This window comes from Caloenas nicobarica, chromosome 24 (genome assembly GCF_036013445.1).
Source record: "Caloenas nicobarica isolate bCalNic1 chromosome 24, bCalNic1.hap1, whole genome shotgun sequence".
Classification (NCBI taxonomy): domain Eukaryota; kingdom Metazoa; phylum Chordata; class Aves; order Columbiformes; family Columbidae; genus Caloenas; species Caloenas nicobarica.
This window is the reverse complement of record NC_088268.1, coordinates 5,539,414-5,559,990: the sequence shown is the minus strand read 5'-3', so window position 1 is coordinate 5,559,990 and position 20,577 is coordinate 5,539,414. Positions and strand designations below refer to the sequence as shown.

The 20,577-nt window shown below is 47.3% G+C and overlaps 1 protein-coding gene across 1 annotated transcript in view; it reads left to right on the top strand.

Moving 5' to 3' along the window:
• The first annotated feature begins 9,365 nt into the window (after window positions 1–9,365).
• SKAP1 (src kinase associated phosphoprotein 1) overlaps window positions 9,366–20,577 on the top strand; it is a 128,297-nt gene continuing 117,085 nt past the window's right edge. The window contains exons 1-2 of the mRNA XM_065651249.1: window positions 9,366–9,450; window positions 14,758–14,863. Of these exons, the coding sequence (XP_065507321.1) occupies window positions 9,417–9,450; window positions 14,758–14,863 (140 nt within the window). The 5' untranslated portion in view covers window positions 9,366–9,416. The remainder of the gene's footprint in view (window positions 9,451–14,757; window positions 14,864–20,577) is intronic.

Here is a 20,577-nt window from a genome sequence, read left to right as displayed (position 1 = left end):
GTCCTAGTCTGTCTTGATGCAAGATGATATTTTAATTGTCTTCTATGTCTCTGTCTTCCATATATTTGGAACTGAACGCACCCTTGGTACAACTCCCTGCCATCCTGTGAGCTCAGGGATATTGCTCTGGAGATGGGTGGGGTCCTCGGTCCCCGGCTGTGTGACAAACAGGACTTCCTGCAGCACCAGGCTCTGTGTCTCCGCAGTTCCATCTTCTCATTAGCTAACCTGCCGTGTGTGCAGTGCACATGGATGGGAGCGGAATCTGCAGTGTGCTGCTGTGCGAGGGGAGTCCCCAGCGGCACTGTTGTAATGCAAACACCAGCACAGAACGAGCATGAGCAGCAGGATTCGGGCCAGGACGATGTTCAGCACGGAGATGGCTGACAGTGGAGCTGACTACGATGTCAGCTTCTCACACAGGCGACAGACACTACCTGACAGGCAACTACTTAGCTTCCAATTTTCTCTGGTATAAAACTATTCTGTTAAGCAATGGAAGGCAGTGCAATGAAGGTAAATAAAACTGACACAGGACCCAGGCACTGCTCTCTTGCTGCTCCTCGCGCAGATGTGATTCTCTGATCATTTGTTGGAAGACAGAGGAGAGCTGGGAGCTGGGGACTAGCTGGTGGAGGCAGGATGAAAGGAGATAAACTACAGGAGAAAAGCACTTGTGGTGATAAGGGCAGGTGGCTGGGAACCAGAGCAGTGCCTCACAGAATGGGAAGTTTGTAGCTAAAGCATTCGCTGGGAGCTGAGTTGCTTCAGTTCCAGGTTCTTCTGTGGTTCTCTGTGTGACCCCAGGTGGGTCAGAGTGAGCTTCCCCTCCCTGAACATTAGTTCTGCAAGTTCAGTTTGCGGTAGTTGTCCTCCACAGACAGCAGGGAGCGAGAGATGGAGATGTACATCTTAATGTATATGGTACATAGAAAAGAACCATCACGGTTATGATCGAACCAGCTCGAGGGAGTGTCACGGATTTACCTAAGCAGGAGGCTGGGATAAAATGTGAGCAAGAAACAGAGTGATCCATACAGGGTACTCTGTGGTGTGAGGAGGCAGGGCTGCTTGCAGGGAGCTGGACAGGCTGGGACCAGCCTGTGCAGCTGAATTTTCTGCTACACTCTCATCCCTGCACCTCTTAAGGCCCTACCTCTTTGTCTCCCCCTCTTGTCTGCTGCCTCACCAATTGACTGTAAACTCTCTGGGGCATCTCTGAGCCCCGCTTGCCTGTCCCAGCAGAAACCTGCACTATGAAAAGATTCAACAAAGCTATCATAGTACAAAGAATAAGAGTTTGCATACCAGCTCCGGAGCCCCTGGAGCCCAGCTCAGTGTCACAGATCCATTGTTCAGGCACCACAAGAGTGATCACTGTGAGCGCTGCAGACGGAGGATGCAGAGCCATGACTAAGAGATCAGTTGGTTCAGGAGGAGGTGAGAAAGAAAAGGCATCAGCTGGAATCCCAGATCAGCTTGCTCTGGGTTGGATATGTGACCTTTGTAATGCTTTGATTTGAAATTGTAAACCCTTGTAATCCTGGTGGATTACAGCTCCACAGCCTTTAATATGTGCATCCCCCAAAGCCATGCAAATGCAGAGCAGGAGAGAATGAGGCAGCACATCCCTACCCAGGAAGGGCACTTCTCCACTGGCCTCTCTTTCACCTTGAATAATCTCCCTTTGCTCTGGGGTAGAAGTGGAGAAACAGAGTGGAGGTTAAAAGCAGGGGGTTGCAGAAGTTTAGAGAAGCACAATACAAAGTAGCAGATAATTACACCAGAGGAGATAAGAGAAAAGTAGAGAAGGAAAGGAGATTTTCAGACTTAGTGGGATAATTGGGCGCTTGACTGGCTAAAGATCTGTGGTGTGAATAACCACTCCAAAAGGCACACACCATTGTTTATGCTAATCAGTGACTCAACAGAAAGGTCAAACTTTTCACCCAAGTTGCCACCATCCCTTTTTGAGCTGAAACAGGGGCAGCAGAGAGGGGCCGCACTGCCTGGGGCTGTGTGGAGGTGAGAAGGGGATGAAGGAGAGGAAGCCCTGCTCTAGGAGTGATGCGCTGAAGCGGCCTTTAGGATACTCAGGTTTGATTCCAAGCTCTTCTACAGACTTCGACCCAACCCCTGGAGCAGGCTGGGTCCAGACAATGAGCTGTAATGGTTATCTAGGTGGTCCTGCTGCAGTAGAGGCTAATGCGTCTCTGGTCTGGTTGCTACATTCCCATGGGGAACTTTGTTACCTTTCCTGAGGTCTGCTGTGTAATTTCACCCACAAACACACAGCAGGACGCAGGTCAGATCTGCAGGACTGCCAGGTGCTTCTTCATGGCTGGAGCCACGGCATGGAGATCGCGTTTGTGCACTGGAAATGTTCTGAAATCTGCGCATGAAGAGTGTAAGAGCATTAGTGCTGTTAGTTCCAACATGTCTCTAGGGTTTCACCTTCAGAGCAGCTCTGCCATGTCTGAATTCGTCCCTTGCATAAGAGTGTTTACAGCATCTGGCAGAAGGGGGCAACATAATAACAGCTGCACATATGTTTGGGGCATTTTTCAAGCCGAATTTTCTTGCATCTGCAAGTTCTATCCTTTAATTTCATACCGAATGAAATGTAGTAACACTTTGCATTTATAAACTATAGCATCATTCTTTGGAAGATCTCAAAGCAGTTTACAAACATTCATTGATTGCTTGACAAGCATGAAACGGAAGGGTAACTGTTTTACAAAGTGACAGGAATGATACAATAAGCTCTTGAATTTAGAGAATACTTCTGCCTTCCAGTTCTTTCAGCAGATAAGATCGCCGACTAATGGCAGTCATTTTTGTGTTTAATTAATAATGTAATGCTTCCAATATCCAAGCATGCAGATACCGGGCTTGTAATACAGCCTAACATGCCCCCCATATCACTAAGTTTAACTGTCACACTAAATACCAGATTGTCACGCAGCCTTGTCAGTTTTTCTTTCTTTCTTGGGAGTGTGGAACAAGAGCAGCTGTGGAGAAGGAGAGGCTGGAGAGCTGAGATGATGCAGTGTGGCACTAAAAAACCCTTGAGGGACAAAAATCACGGCTTATTCACCATCCCAGCTCTGAAGGAACAGCGAGGCGGGGAACACTTGCAGCCAGCCCCTGGTGTTGTGTCCATCACATTGCAGGGCTGCTTCCCACACTCGCTGGATTTACTTTTGCTATTTTTTAAATGCAAAAAAGAATGATTTTTTTCTCCCAAGAAAAACGTTTGTTTCCTAAAGATTCTCTTCTTCAATAACGAAATACCCTCAGTTACCTGGAATGGAACGTGTTTCAACTTACAAATATTATTATGCAGTACATTACGTTGGACATAATGCCAGTACTCCATGTGACGGTTTGCACGGGTCCCGCGCTCCCCTTTCCACCCTCGGCTGTTTCTCCAGGTTGTGCTGTGGCCCCTGAGGACAAACCCTCTTTGCCAAAACGGGCCGAGCAGCACAGGGATGCAGCCTGACCACCCACCCTGCTCACAGAGCCGGGAACATTCAAGTTCCTGCTTCCATGCAGCAGAACCACCATAGTCCCCAGGCAAAATGCTTCAGATGAATATTTTGGTCTTAAGTCAAACTAGTTTGTTTTTTAAATTTCTACCAAAATAATCAGTTTCTTCAGGAAATGATTTCTGACCGAATCCATTGCTGTGCTGCTTGCAGTGCTGAGTTCCATTCTCCAGGCCTCTGGCTCTCATTTTTCTTCATGAAGATTTATAGTAATTTCTCCCATATCACTGATTTCTTCATAAGAGAAAAGATCACTTCAGGGACCTACTTCTGTCTCCAGCTACCCTGTTTAACACCTTCAAATATTCCTATTTATGAACTAACATCTGGGTCAGTCTACATAGCATAGTTTGAAAGCCATTAAGACAGATGCCTGCATTTCATTAAGCAAGATTTGATAAGGTGGGTAGGGTTACAGGGCAAGATTACTACGGGAATTCAGTGAGTTTAAACCTTCACTCCAGTTAATAAAATCAAACAATACATCATAAAAGTGTCTGGAAATTGGCTCAATAATTGAAATAGAACTGTATGATGGATGGAGATTTATGGATGTTAATGCAAAAGCAGGGCTGCATTAGAACATCACATCTGAGTCTCTTCTGAATCCAGACCCTCGAGTCCAAATATGTCTTTTGTGCTGGTTTCAGGTAGGAGATTCTTTCCCAGAATGAAGAAAATCTCACAGAACAGCTGGTCTGGTTTTAATCTGGAACTTCACTGAACTGTCCATGACAACCTCAGGACCATCAAGGGTGACGACGTGATTGATGTTCACACAGAGGTCTCTGAACTGGTTTTATGCTGGGCTGTGGCCCATCACCTTCTACAGCTGCCTAGACATACTGTGTTATTATTGTACTGAATAATAATATCAAGGTTAAATTGAGCCATCAGCCACCCAACAGTTTTTCATCTCTCATCTTCATTGTGAACGGAAAGATTCAAGGAGTTCTCATGCCATGTCCTTTGTGTCCACCAAGACTCTTCTCCAGGACTGTTTTCTCCTTCCTCAATCCACTCCTTCCCAGGACACGTGGACTTTTGTCCTAAATCTTTGCTATCTCTCCGGAGCAGTCAGGGAGCTTTCCCTCCTCTGCAGGACTATGGATCCCCCCTCAGCTCCATCCTTCTCCTCAGCCTCGATGGCAGCCCTTGATCCTTGCTCTTTATAGGAAGTGTCCCCTTTGCAGCCTTAATGAAGTGTGTGGCAGTACTCCTCATTAAGACTCAGTGTTGTCAATAAAAGAGTCGTTAAAGTAGTTTGATGAGGATTGGGAGAAAGAGAAGAGGTGCTACAGCACATCTACAGGGCAAAGGGCAGCTCCATCACACATCGTAACCCAACAGCGAGGGATCAATATCACCTTCGCATTAAACTGCAGGCCATCCGTCAGCCCGAGGAGCAGCAGCCTCCGCAGGAGCTCAGCTCACCGCTCACTTCTGGCTTCCTATCATTCCAACCCTTCCCTGTATGAGTGTCCTTCCCTTCCTGCTGCTGGCCAGCTTTAGAAATGCTGTCTCAGAGCTGTGTCCTGCTTAGGATCCCAGTGGTGTTATCCATTCCCCACATCTAGCTGCAGGATCTCAAGTTTGCTGAGAACGTGCTGGTGGGAGATGTTCGTGTTGTCACCTCGTGAGGTTTTGAGACTCGGAGCCTCCTCCCTCCCAGCCCAGAGCTGCTCCGACTCTGCCCTCCTGCTCCTGGGTGCAGGCACAAGACTCTGCTGTCGGGACAACCCCAACACCAGCTCATGCACCAACATGCTGGGTTATTTTCCCAGAGTATTCTCTTGAGATGTTCTTGTGTTCCTCTTCTATACTTCACCTCATTCGGTGAGAGCATAAACTCTTTCAGGGGTTTATGTGTGCTAGTGGAACATTTCGGTGGGGTCCTACTGTGACTAATGTGTTGGCATGATGAAAAACAGTTACTATATGTTCATGGCTCCTCTAATAAATACAGCTCAACACACCTGCTTGCTTCTGAGAAGCCTTCACAGCAGAGAAAATGCAGCATGTCTGGAAGGTAAATGAATGCAGAGTCTGGTAGTCTAAGCCAGGAGCAAGGTCCAGTCATTTAGTTTTGCTTTGGGACCAGATCTGTTTACCATAACTCAGAGCTGCTGTCATATTTTTGTTTCTCTTTGGCTTCAGAAACTGATGAACAGTAACCTGCAAGCCCTTGTGAAGCAGAGGTGCAGAATCGAATTATGAAGACAATGGAAGACCACATAGCTTTAAAAAAGGAAAGCTGTTTTAGGAGGATTGTAACCAACCTTTAACTGAATGACTTAGTCACACGAAAAGATACACGAGCTGTCAGACAATGGAAATGACATAAGCATGTAAACTCTGGGATCAGAGCAGAGCATTAGCATGGCGTAGCTGATTAGTAAACCAGGAGACATTATTCAAGCAGTCAGGTGCATTACCAGATTGGAAAGTTGCCTTTTTTCTGAGTTGTTGGTTACTGTCAGAGGCAGCAAATGACACCCAGTGGTCCAACAATTTGCCCTGGAATGGCAGGAGCTGTGATACAGAAATGGATGGACTAGCATCTGCTCTGAAAAAGCAAGAATTAGAGGCTGCTCTGAATTGGCAGGAGCTACAGTACCGGGAAGGGAGGACAAAAGGGCAAGTCAGTGCGCTATCCAGGGCTATCGAGCAAGATGAATAAAGGGGCTGGAAATGTACTTTCGATGCTGCAGCCCCAGACTAGGTGAACAAATAACCTGATCCAGTTTAATGAAGCCTGTGATCCTCCACCTCCTTTGTGCAATGGGTGTCCCAGGGTCAGCGTGTGCCCGCACGAGCATGCACACATCCTTATCTTATCTAATTACTAGAAGTTTCAGATTAATTTCAGTGCAGCTGCTTGAAAGGGCTGTTATCAGCCAGGGCTTTGTGGTTTAACCTTGTTACCCTTTTGTTGTTAACCTTTCGGAATGGCAGCCAGGGGAAGGTTGAGATCCTGATGTGCAGGAGGAGCAGGGAGGGGGAACACGGGGACTGGCGAGTCTGCGCCCCCCATTTTGTGCGTTGGGCTTCGGGCTGTGTGACAGTCAGCTGGCTGCTTACCCCCATGACAGCCTGGTACCAGCCACACAGAGCAGCCATCGCCGGGCCACGGCTCCTGCCAACCTCTCCAGATCCTTTGATATTTCCGACAGTACAGTGAAGGACTCTGACTCTCACATTTTACCTTGCGTCGCTCAGCTCCTCTAAGGCTGCTCTGCTTTGTTTCCATAGCTACACCCAATCGCATCTGGCTTCCTGTGAAATTGGATTTCAAAGCGAGACAAGCCTTCAAAAGAATTTGTCCATTTAACAGAATATCATTAGGAGAGAGCCTGTCTGCTGAACTTGGGACCTAAAATGATTAAGGTGGGGCTTTTATCATGTAGGGAGGCAGCTCTGCATCTAGAGCCCATAAAGCTTGATGCTACACAACAATGATGCAGTGGAAGATGCCAGTCCCTGCCAGGGTCCTCCATCTCCTACTAAACTAAGTTTGTAACCTATTCACACATTCAAAAATGAAAGTGGCAAGGAAAAAGGCAAGAAAAAAAAACGTCATTTGCCTGGGAATCAGTCTGCCAGGCTCTATCTGCAGCTGCATGGGTTGAGCGGGAGGCTTGGCTCCGTGCTAAGGCTTCAGGTAGTAGCACCTATGTCTCCATGGCAGCTGAGGCTCTCTGCCTCAGTATTCCTCTGTAAAATGGAATTAATAACAACAACAGCTGCTGCACAATCAACCTGGTCTTGACAAAATCTTCCTGTGGGGCTGAGGGGAAGGTTCAAGGTGCTGGGCCCTGTCTCCGGCTGCCAAGACCACGGGATGATGTGTGGTGCAGGTGCAGCCAGGGTGAAACTGCGCCAGCCTCCACACGTGGGGCTGTCTGCAGTGCTCTACTGTGACCTCAAGATCTGCAGCAAAAGACCAACAATCGCAACTGCAATACATCTCGGAATTGGAGCAGAAAAGATCTAGAGCTTTACTGATGCTGTAAACGCTGCACCAGCAGGAAACTTGTTTGGTGAAATCCCCATATGCTCTTATGCAGTGATCACACTCAAGGCAGCAAAGGAAAGCAAACCCACAAAAAACACTTGCAAAACAAGTCACTGCTAGTTTGACAAGAGAAAATTTTTTTTCCGGACCCTAAATATGATACGTCAGGTTAGTTATTGGGCAAGATTCACTGACCTGTATCTTTTAGTTCACTTTTTATGACATTGTGCTTTTGGACTATTATGTGAGCTACAGAAATGCAGAGAACGTGAGAGATGACCCTTTTCTTTGCAGTTGCATGAACGCTTCTTCTTTTGAGATATGCATTGATCAGATTTTATTGATCTTTCTGGCATATCTGAAGGCAGTTTCTTCTGTCTAGGGGACCCAGTTCATTCCTTTATAAACGAATTTTTAAAGTTAGTCAGTCTCAGCGAGCAGCAGCTGCTTTTTATTTGTAGTCTGTAATGAACTGACTAGGACTTCTACACAGAAGTGTTTAAATATTTATCCCTAAACACCTCTAGGTGAGAACACATATACAGAACCATCTACCGTACACATCCACCTCCACACGCTACCATTTCTTGCATACGATCAGAACCACTCAAATGTGTCAGGAGCTGCAGGCAGTTAATAGAGATTCATGGTTTGTTCCATAGGATATTCAGTTTTCTGATCCCGACTCATGAAACCCTCTCTGAGTGGGAGCTGTGATGGGGATGACGGCTGCCGTGTGTGTGCACGTCCCGTGCGAGGCCCTCCGGCAGCTGTCCCTGCACTGTCCTTTTTGCCATCTCCAACATCTGCGATGTCGGGAAAATATAACTAAAGATCACATGCCAGGCACAAAATACTAGAAAAGCAAAAGTGGCAAGCATGTTCAGAATAACCTTTTCTATGTTCTGTAATGATAAGTATTTGTTTGATACCAGGATACTGCAAAGTAAGGACTGCATCCTCTACACTTAATCTATGGGAAATCTTGAACTGATCTTTGGAATCCTTGATGAGCTTCAGATAAAGACGACTGTCTTTGGATTTGTCAATACTGGGCCTAAAATTTGGGAATGCAAGAATGAAAAATAGTTGTGGTATCCTCATAGTCAGCTTGAGCTAATTCGTTTATATAGGAGAGGAGCAGATGCGGGGCTGTGGGTTAATCTAATGCAATGCCATTTTGGTTTTGTAGAGTGCCGTTTACATTTATTGCCTGTCATAAAGCAAGTTAAAGCGCACGGCCCTGTTATTTCTCTGGGCAAGACATAGAAATATGGATGGCTATTAGAATCTAAGCCCCTTCCTATGCAGGATGCAGGAAGAGGGGAAGTTTTATTGCAGAACATTCAAGTACCGTTCTCTTCCCCTGCGCATTGGAGGCAGGCTGCCTTTGCCTGGAACAAACCCAGTCCCCAGCTCCTGTTGTGCTGGGAGCACGCACGGGAGGTTCAATTGGTGGCCTCACAGAGCTCATGGCTCTGCCCACAGGTGCGCTGAATTGCATGGTAATAAAGGAGATGCACAACTAAGTGCCACCTGGTTACAAATCCAGCACAGGCGTGCAGGTTCTGCTGTTGCTGGGGTAGATCGGGCACTTTGCAGCTTGGTGGCTGGAGCTCAGGAGCGCGGAGGAGCTCGGTGTCCAGGGCAGCTGGGCATCCAGCTGCCTGCGCGAGGAGGGCCGAGCTGGCCAGGGCTGGACAGGAGGAGGCATCTGAGCAGAGCCCAGCAGTTCCTGCTGCCTCTCTGGGGTGTCCCCGCCTCCCTGCTTCCTTTCTCACTGTCCTTGCCCCGAGGGACAGGAGCAGCAGCAGCAGGCTTGATCTTCTGGAGGGGAGGTGGCAGGTATCATGATCCCAGAGGAGATCCAGAGACTCCTGGAAGGTAACCAGAAAATCCTCCTTCCTCCCCTTCTGCTCAGTGGTGGAAAGCTGCAGTGGTTGCAGGGGAAGAAACTGAATGGCTCTTTGTACCTCCCTGTGCTGAGCCAGGGAGTGGAAGGATTGTGGGAGCTGCTTCTTGTCTAAGGCTGATGGTTTTGGGGTCCCCAGGTTAACACCAGTGAGAGGGCAGAGGAAGTGGGTCCCTGCCTGGGCCAGGGGTGGGAAGCTCGGCTGCTCCAGGCTCTGTGTGAGGGGAAGAGAGTGTGTGCAGGGTTGGGGTGTCTTCTGGCACGGCCCAAAGCTGTCCCAGTGTGTGCTCTCAGGGAAGGAACTGCTGGCGAGCACTGCTGGGGGGTCTGGGGGTGGGGACAAAGGGTCACAGGAGCTGGTGTGCTGCAGTGAGCCCTGGGCAGCCTTTTGTTGTGTCTGGGCTGGTGGTGTCTCCGGGCTTCAGATGTTGTGCAAGTGTCGTATGTCGCATTGGGGGTGCAGTGAGCAAACCTGCAGTGTGGGGGTGCAGCCTCAGGAAAGTTACACCCTCCCTAAAATGGGGGTGCAGCTGGGAGCAGCGCTGGCTGCAAGCCCCACTTGTGCTTGAGAACGGAATGCGGTCTCTGGAGGTCTCGGGATCTCCAGGAACAAGCAGAGCGCTGCTGTGCACTGTGAGGTGGCAGGCAGGAGGCTTCTGAAGCTGGTTTTTTGGATTTCTTCACAAACTTAAACTGCGACACCTCTAGTCATTGGAGTGGTGGGCCAGCCAAGCAGAAATGATGCTAAACTCTTCTATCAAAGTATGCTTCACAGACATAAATGAGTTCTGTACAGACCTCTGCAATCATTGCTGCCCCCATGGCGTGGTGAGGAAAGGTCTGGCCAGAGCAGGGCCGTGCAGAGGTGTCCATGCTGCGCGCTCTCTCAGCGTTGCAGGCTGGGGCTGTGGTGTCCCCACGCTGAGCAGCCCCTGCACGTGTCCCCACCACGTCCTGTGCAGGTGTGGGTGCTGGGAAGGACCGTTAGCATCTCAGCGCTCACCGCGGGCGGTTGTGTTGGGGCTGGGTGACCTTTAGTTTCCTGTTGTGACAGCTCCTGGCAGCGCCGAGCACCGTCCCTTCCCTCCGAGACACGGGATCCCTGCCCGTGCTGGGCTCTGCAGCCCCGAGCCCATCAGAGCTCTCTTCCAAATGCTTTGTGTCTTCCCCCAGATGTAGGTGTAAATTTTCTCCTCTGTTTTTTAATCATGGGGCCTTCGGTGAAGTTCACCCTTTCACATTTTTGATGTGCAGCACTTTATTGTTCGGTGCTGACACTTTTGTAAACAACTCATTTCTGCACCTGCCACCTTCCTTTAACTTAGATTATTTTCTTGTTAGCTGACTGTTTTTAATTGAAGGCTTCAGATCTCCTTCTAAAGCACAGCCTTTGTTTGCTGACAAGTACAGCAGGCTATGAATGGAGATTAATTGCATGTCACATACCTCTATATCAAACTTGCTGTGTCTTAACAATCTGTGCGGTGTTGAGGCCTTCCCGTGGCTGAGGAGGTTTCTAGCTATGCAGGCTGGAGATGGGGCTTAAGCTATTACAGTGTTTGCAAACTGCATTACCATAAGGATTCTTATAGTTAAAAAAAAATTACCAATAGAGGAGGAAATGTGTACTGATGTACAGGCAATAACTTCTGCTTCCTTGCATGAGCTCTGCTCTGTAGCGCAGGACGGCGTACATGTAGTCAAGGGCTTGCTGGGAGCAGTCATGTCATTATCATGTCAGACATCTCTGAGATTGCAGTGGTTTAAAACCAACACAATATGGCTATTCTGTCTACGTTGCAATCCTGCAACACTTACAAATGCTTGTTATTTTTTGTTTATGAGTAGAAGTGGTTGCAAATAAGCGATGCAAGTTTCTTTAACACTACGTTGTCAGTTAATTGCACAGAGTTTCACTTTTTGCTCAGTCAGGTCCCTTTTAAAAGTACTTTTGCTTAAGGGTGTTTCATGTTTGTTTAGCACAAATTTCTTCTGAAGGCTGAAACAGTTGTTCTAAAAAATGTGATACATCTCTGACAAACCCAGGGCTTCTGTTCTTGTTCGCAGAAGCAAAGGCGGCCTGGCAGCGTGATTACCTTCCCTTTCCTGCCCCGCTCCATCCTCTCGGTTTCAGGCGGTGGCTCTGGAAAGCTGTTCTTGCTGCAGTTTGGGCAGCAGGAGGGGACGGAGCAGGTGCTGCCTGGGGAGCCTGTGCCTGCACCTGCACAGCCCAACCAAAACCAAACAGTGAAATGCTAAGCCATAGTCAGCATTGACGCAGCATCACGAGTAGCTCCAGAATCTAAATATTGGGGAATTGGGTTTGAGACCTGGAGGATGTTCTCAGCTCCCCCACTGCACAGGGGACAATGTCCTGTTCAGTGTGTTGCAGGAGGATGGATGACAATTGCTTCAGGTCTCAAGGTTTTTTTCTGACTCAGCCCCGCAAAAGCAGGAAGGCTCCTCTGAAAAATGTTGTTTCACAATTAAACCATCCTTTCTTGAGCTTGCAGGAAAGCCAAGAAACGCTGTGTGTGATAGTTCACAGCTTTTATTTTGACAAGCAGGACAGGGGATGACACAACTGGCTTTCCAAGCCCTGGGCTGTCTTGGGACGCATCTCGGAAATATTAATGCAGTCTCACGGAAGCTCAAGGTATCTGTACTGTGTGTTGATAGGTGTCCTTAAGTTTTTTAAGCTCATTTTTCCCAGGCAGCTGAGGTGATGAACTGCAGGAGGGATGGTGTGAGGGCTGGGGCAGACTGGTTGGCTCAGCATTATCTTGTGTGGCTGTAACGTTGTGATTCTGTGGGGCTGGTTCCTCTGCGCACAGTGTGGGATTCCTGCTGGCAGCCTTCTGATGTCAGAGGAGAAAAGAGGAAAAAACTGAATGTGTGTGTGTGCGGACAGAATACACATGGCACCTTAATACCTTTCAGCTCTGCTCATTGAGTGCTGATTAACTCCTGGAATTTAGTGCTGCCATTAAAAGGTTATTTACTACCTGGACTTCAGTGGTTGTGACATAATTCTCATGATGCTGTGCATCTCCTGTAGGATTAAAGTGGATAACTGCAATTGCCTCTACAAACTCCCCTGAAACACTTGATGAAATCTCAACTATTTTTTTTTCAGCTCTTACCTTTTTAGCTGCAGGAAATGAAAAGGAGAGTCCTGTAAACTTTCAGAGTGGATCACAGAGAGCAATCTATAAACATCAAGAATATAATGTTACCGACAAGCAGTAAAACTAACATTAGAGTGATTTACTCTAGAGCTGCTTACATATTGCTCTTCCTGATCCACTCGGAGAGTTTATGGTTAGGCTTTCTTTTTCATTTCCTGGTGCTATAAACATCGGGGCTGGCTCTGCAAGCAGCTCTGCCTGCTCTGCAGAAGTGACCCTCGTTCTGCTATAACTTATCCAGCAGCTGATCTGTGCTGACATCCCAGTAAGTAAATACCATATTAGAGCTAATCGCGTACTCATGGAGCTAATCTGCGCTTAAAAACACCAGAAGGATGCAACTGATATTTGCACAAGTTCTGGGAGCGGTTTTGTTTCTCTTGCTTGTTCTTTTGCTGGGGAAATGCAGTGTGGACGGAGTTTCTCTCGCTGACCCATTTCTACTGTGCTGGTTTTATGCTGGTTTGTATATAATAAATTGTCCCCTTAACCTCATCTGTTCTTAAGCAGTAAGCTTCTTGGAGCAAGATATATCCTTTGTGCTCAGATATATGTACTTGGGTACTTCCTATGGAATTTGTAAGTGGTATAAGCCTCAGCATCGCCATAAACTGGTTTTGTAGCTTAGATGTACAACTAAAACTGCAGAGAGGCGTACCGAAAATGAAACTTAGTTTAGGATTACAGGATTGGCCTGGGATTTCAAAAGCTTCGCTCAGCTGCTCTGGCAAAGCCTTTGTGGTAGCCCAGGTAGGCCACCTAGGGCTAAATTCCTATTAATAGCAGTGAACTGATATGAACAGGTATTTTGGCCTGACACCTCTGCGCTCCTGGAGCTCCCAAACCGCTGCTGGGTGTGGGTGTGGAGCAACGCTCAGCCGCGTTCCCCTCCGGCTCCTTCGTGATGCTCTTCACTTTAAACTGTTTTGGTTTATTTTCTTCACCCCCAAGCTCTAAGCCTTTCTCGAGTGTGTCATGAAGAGGCAACAAAAAGAAATGAGGGCTCATGATTTTAACAGAAAAAGGCGTTAATTTCTCTTGTGGCATTTTGATCTTGAGCTGTGCTTGCAGGCAGAGGAGCTGTGCAGCTTCCTGGGGTGAGTTACACAGCGCTGGCTTCTGGACCCGCAGCTGAAGCAGAAGGAGCTCCCAGTCTTGCACACAGGATATTAAACTGCCATTAGTGCCACAGTATGGGCTGTGAGTTGAAGGTTGCAGAGGCCTGTGGATGTCCAACACCACAGCATGGAAGCCAATCTCTGTGAGGGGAAACGCGCAGTAATGCTGCTCAAGTAAAAGGGTCGTATTCTTCTGTACAGTGCAGGTGTGATTGGAACTGGTTTGTTTTCTATGAGGTTTGGTTTTGAGGTTTCTGTAAAGTACATAATTATTGAGGTAAATAGAAGACAATCCTTTAATCTTGTAGTCCAGGTGAAATTTCTGCAGATAGCTATGGTTTCCAGGTGAGGGAACGCGGTATTTCCGCTTGTGTGGCTGGCCCTGAGCGCGCCCGGGGCGCAGCGTGGCAGCGGAGACTCTGCAGAGCCCCTGTGTGACACACGGGGGTGCGGGCTGCTGCTTCAGGGCTTGTCCTCTACCAGGAGCGTCCGTGTGAAAACCACAGGTTGGGGCTTCCTTGAAGTGTCAGTGGGTATCTTGCGCTGGCGTTTTAAAAACGCTTTGGATCCTCCTCCAAAAGGGATAACCTTCTGTGTCCTTACTTAATGCCAAAAGCCTTTCACAGCAGCAGATTTTTGGGGTTTGGGGTGGAGTGGAGTTGCACTTTAGACCAATGGACTTATCCATGTTTCACCCTCCTCTTCCTTTTTTCTGTTTGGTGGTTTCTTTGCAGTTGCTTATTTGCCTTATACCAACTGGAGGGGAGTTCTGCAATCATATGCAATATTTAGATCCCCTTCTACCCGCAATCAGTTCCATGTCTTAACTTCTCCAAATGAAGTCTTCAGACTGACTTGTGCTTCCAGATCAGACTGCTTGGTACGGTGCTTCGAGGGCCTCCCGTGCGCAGCCAGGGCGAGGTTTCTTAGCCAAGAACAGATTAGTTTTTACCTATAATTCTCTCTTTCCCAGATGCTGAAATTTATTTGGCGGATGGACTGCAGAATGAAACCTTGAGTGCGAAAGCCAGGGAGCAGAGGGATGCGATTCTCTTCGGCTTTCAGCAAGTCAGAGCCAGGTTGGTGTTCGCGTTATTTTCTAATTAAAGTGTTTCAGAACGGTGTCGTGGCTTGGGATACCACACACTGTATTACACTAGCTGGCCAGTGCTTTGGAAGTTAATGGACATTGAGGGCTTGGTATAATGTGAGGGTGCACTGCATGCTGGCTTGTGCGTTCTCCTATTTAACCAGTTATGTGGCTGTCTCCAAAGTTGTCGTTATTTGTGTTTGGAATTTTTGTGCTGCAAAGTAGGAAAAATGATTCCTTGGGCTGTGTCTGTGCAGCTCTTTGCATACATACAGGTCTCTGATCCTGCCCTGTTCTTCTTGCTCTCTTGTGCTAGAGAGAATTTTGTGGAAAAAATCCACCACTTGATACTTAGGCATGTGGGGAAATCAATACAGTGAGCAAAGATTCACGCTGCTGGCTTGCTGCTGAAAGTATCTATTTCATGAGTGGCTTCTGGAGTTGGATAGAGTAAAAAGCAATGAAGAGAACCTCCTGAGTTAACACTCAGGTCTGAACTGGATTCCAAACTCTCATGTCCTTGGGACTGTTCAAGTCCTGCATAAGAACATGAGCTGCATCGTTTGGATATGTGAGTGAAGGAAATAAAGGTGGTTCTATTGTGCTAGGGGAAAATTGAGGAACACAAACAGAGAAAAGGTTGCTGGAGGCTTAAATGAAACTTTCAGCCTCAGCTGCATTATAGTTTTGTCTAGAAACCTGATCCAGGGCTTGCTGTTAATGCTCTAGTTATCAGATATGAGATGTGTCACTTGAAGTTAAGACCTGACAATAAAACTCAGGGTGGCCGACTGATCTAAGCATCCAGTTTAAATAAAACTGCTGTCGAGTCCTGAGAAGAAGAGAATTTTATCCTTCGGAAGGGCACAGCCAGACTCTATTCCCTGCAGTCCCACTGAAGAACTTTGCAAGATGCCCTGCTGTATCTTAATCGATCTTTCCTGCTGGCTAATTAAGCATCAGTTTTACTCAGCAGCTCGGGACTCCGTAATTATCAGCCTGGGTTGCCCTGAATAATTGAAATGAGCTGAATGCAGAAGATGGAAGCCTTTGGAAAATGAGGCTGGAGCGTATGTAGTGGAGGAATGGGGTAGCAGTGCCCTGTGATACTTCAGAAGAAAGGACCTGATTGCGTGTTTGTAACAGATTGGTGTGGTTTCTCTGAAAAAATCCTGCTCATTGGCAGGAATTGATCTGGGATGGAAAGAGTTAAGTAAGCGGAATTGTGAACCTGAAGTATTCAGACATCAACTCAAGCTTTTTTTCCCAACTGTCCTGAGAATATGCAACTTTAAAAGTGATAGCCCTTTATCTTCTTATAATGCATTTTTTAGTGAGTTAAAACCAGTGTGGAACTCCATGAATGTGTGAGTCAAACTTGGAAACACTGGCTGGTTCGTGCTCACCGAGTCGGGGCTCTGTGGTGGTGAGCTGCTAGAGCTGTGGGCGGCGCGGGGGCGCTGGGGGACGCTGCTCTGGCCGCCAGCCCCAGGGGCCACGTGTGGCTTTGGTGACTTAGGCCTTTAAGGTGTTGGGGCGAACATTGCTGCTGTGACGAGGACTCAACCTTGGCTCTTTCTCAGCCTAAGAACACAATCTGGGATAAAGATTTCAGAACAAAGTGATCTCAAACAAGAAGGAAATTGGGTGAAGCAGCCTTTGCATCAGGAGGTGTTACGTTCCCCGTGGATGCTCTGGTTCAGCTGTGGGCCTCAGTCCTGTTGCTTATTGAAATAAATTGCAGGTACTTCTGGAGGGGAAAGTGAGGCCCTTGAGCAAAGCCTCAGAGCACTGCTGATTTCCTGCGTGTGTTTTATTGCTCAGTGGCATTTGGAAAGGGTGAGCAGAACAGAGGATACAGATGTCCTTGTTCTGACCTGAGCCATTAAGGCAATGATTTGTGGTGGGAGATTACTGTAACGATGGCTGTATCTTTTTATTTGAAAGGATCTAAGCGGGTCTTGCTCTTGGGGATGAGGCGCAGGTTTGTCTCTTCGGGAGCTTCCTGTGGTTTTGTGGCGGGCGTTCAGGAAATGATCGGCCGTGGTCCTCAGGAGGCGCCGCCTCCTCGAGCAGCCCCGCGTTCCACCTCTGCGGGTGACACGCAGCACGGCGTGTAGGGTTTCGTTATTCAGGTTCATAATGGACATAAGTAAACTGCTCAACTACTGGGGAGAGACACATGCATCTCCGAAAGGGACGGGCTTCATCCAGTATGATTATCCTGAGCCAGGCTCAATAACTGTGTAACTTGGCTGTCAGGTCTTTATATTGCTGCTCTCCCCATGGCCTCATAACATTCCCCCCCAGGAGGTTTGCTGATGACTGTAATGTGAACAAGTGGTTGGGCTTTATGTCTCCACGTGCTACCTGGGAGGATATATTGTTCCCATCTCTCGGTGAGCAGTGCGGTAGGTAGGGAGGGACTGGACTGTGTTTGCAGGGTATATTTTTTCCCAGGTAGTCGGGGTATTTTTGTTGAGGAGCCGTGTCGGGGCGTTGCAGGCGGTGGCTGTGGGGAGGTGTCACTGTACGCCTGACTTATGAGTCCCTGTACCATTTTACTTTCAGAATTCATTTGGTTATTTAAAGTGCACTGTTGTGTTGAAACAGTTCTCTGTTCCTGCCTGCCCGCCCCCCCCCCGCCAAGATCTATCCCGCTTTCTAATACCTTGTATATAAATCCTGGCCTGGCAATTTTTTTCCTGCTCATCTCTTTGGTTTTGTTGCTAATATTTTTTGATTGCTTCCCCTGATTGCTCTGCATGGTGCTCAGCACAGCAAGCCCCAGAAGGCGCTGGCTCCCCAGGAACCATCTGGGTGAGGGATGAGGATCTCAGGGCAGCAGCTCATACAGTTCCCTGCGTCCTGAGCATGAGCTGAGGACTCTGTTCTAGCCCTGAACAGGAAAAGAAAGTATTTGTGATGCTTAAAAAGCAGCTTTTGTCTGGGGGAGGATGTGGTGCCTAGGGAGAGTTTTGCTTGACTCCCTGAAGCCCCAAAGGTTGTCGGTTGCTTCTCTTTCAGGTCCCTTGGTGCCGAGGGTTTGTCTCGGGTCGTTCCTTGGGACCGTCGCTGCTGTTTGTGTCCTGCCCAAGCGGCTGCAGCAGCTCCCGACACCCGGGACGCGGCGGGGAAGGGCCCCGCGCAGGAACACAAGCCCATTCTTGTCCTTTGGCAAGAGCAGTAGCCAAAAAAAAGTCTCCTTGCTGTTAAATGACCTCACCTCAGCATTTCGACATTTCTAGAGCAGTTAGAATGGCAGGGGGTGAGATGGGGAGAATGGGATTTATTTAAAAATACGGAGATAAATCGTTCCTCCCTCTCCTTGGAGTCAGCTAGTCATTTAAACTCCCTGTTGGAAGGCAAGTTCGCATTGATGGAAACAAATTCTTAGTATTTTTTTCCCCCTGAGGTGAAATGCAATAGTGCTACAAGGAGAGCAAGGCAGACCTGTAGTATATCAAAGCAGAAATGAAGAGAAAGGGGCTTAGTTATTACCAAGTTTCTCACATACACCCAAAAGAGGATGGTTTGACCCCAAATAGAAGTGTAAGTGTGACAGCCTCTGGTTTGGGTGTCCTCGGGTTGTGCGACAAATCTCATTAAGCTGCTGCAGCAAGTGGCTCATGCACGCTCTCACAAACCAGTAAGCTACTGGGTTTACTGGTTTACAGGTGTAGCTGAACTGTAGACAGTTCAACACCAGGAGAACTTTGCCTAATTATTGGGTCGAACTTGGTCCTTTCTGTGGCGAGGTATTACAACAGGATTGTGAAAGATTCACTAATGGAAATGCATTCAAAATTCTGTCTAAAGCAGTGTGTTTGGCCTGTTTTAATAAACTTCTAACCGTATTAACTACATTTATTGCTTCAATTTTCAACCTTATTTCAAAGTTTTAAGATTGAAATTAAAGAAAATGCAATTTCAGGGTAATTTTGCTTCATTAGTGTAAATGCACTGCCTGTAATTCCTACCAATATTAAACTCATTATGCTGAATAACGTGCGATACCAAGATAAAAAGGAATTTAAGAATGACCTGATGGGCAGATAATTGAGCTCAGCACATTAATGCCAGGGCTGGACTATAGCTCCAGCACATTGTCCTTAATTAGGCAAAGTGCTGTTCTCCTCCTTCTCGTTCTTCAGAGAGCTGAAATTTATTTGCTCAGCAAGGAAATGATCTTGCTGAGCAGGATTTCATTCACACTTACTTTGGCCATTAAATACGGATTTGTTCTGCAAAAAATAAAAGCAAGTCCCTGTCACTTCAGCAGTACTTAGCAAGTTTTTGATTTGCATTTTCTACCCTAGAAGTGAGTTGTTTTATCCTCTGTGCAGGGGAAGTGTGGGCAGGGGGACACGGGGCGTGTGCTGGTGTTACCACCCCACACCAGTACAGCTGTGCCCGGGGGTGGGTGAGCACTGGAATTCCTTCAGTTTTCAACAGTCAAGTTTAATATTGACCATGGTCACTATTTATTTTTAAAGTCTGGTAAAGTTTTTTCTGTTAAGATGTTCCAAATTTCTTTTGTAATCTGTTTTTCCCCTCTTCTGGGGAGTGCTGAGAAAGGAATTGTCCCATGTTAAGATATGGGGTGGCAGGGGCACAAATTGGATTCAGCTGCTATATTCTACCTGCTTTCCTACCTGGGCTGGATGTGGCCGTTGCCTCTGCCAGTAATGTAGTTTGGTGCCTTCTGGGTTCGACTCCTTTCAGTAATTTGCATCATTTTCCATTCCAGCTGATAAAATTACCTCTGTTTCCCCATCCATTTCCTGGTGAATGCATTGTTAATCTGAAACCTGAGGACTGTAAATGATTGAAATTGTGTAACCAGAGTCTTTGCATAGCTGCTGCTGCTTCTGGAACATTTAACCGAGAAATGCATTTGAAGTGGTTTCTAACCAGCTTTGCTAATGGTGAGCTCCACAGTCCCATTTTAATATTTTTTTTTTCCTCCTTGAAATCTTGTACAGCATTGATTTTTAAACATTTTTTGCAAACATTAAAACCCAACAAATACTGTGCACCAAACAAATTACACTGTCTTGAAATATCCAATTTAATAACATCTGTGGTGATATTAGCGTTCTTAATTGGACAGGAAAATACAGGAAATTTGATTGAAACCTGACTTTATTTTATGGTTCCTGCAGAAATTGAGTCTGAGAGGAAAGTGGGGTTTAGAGTTTTATAGACCTTAGAGCTGCAGAGGGACCATTATAACCATCCAGTTTGGCCCCCTGTATAATTCAGACCGTAAGATTCCAGACAGCAGTTTTTGCTCTCAGCCCCAGATGGGTCTGGTTTGACCCCTCCAGCAAACCCGAGCGGGTGTGTTTATCGTGGGTAATGTTTTACTGGATTTCTGTGCCTTGACGGGATGCAACATCAACACTTCCAGAAAAGCGAGCCCCCCTGTTTGCTTGTTGTGAGTGCGGAACCTCAAAGGCCAAATGCAGCCATGAGAAACACTTTGTGTTTCCAAGAGAACAAATCTGTGGCTTCTTCCTGCCTGGCCCAGAACCTGCACCCGTGAGGTGAGAGAGGTGGGTGGTTCGTCCCAAACCACGTGGGGGAGATACTTGCAGGATGCGTTTAGCTGAAGTATTGGCAGGGTACCACTTGGGTTTGGCTCTGTAATGGAAATCTGATAGTTTTGGGTTAGTTCCTCACTTTACATATTGCATCAAA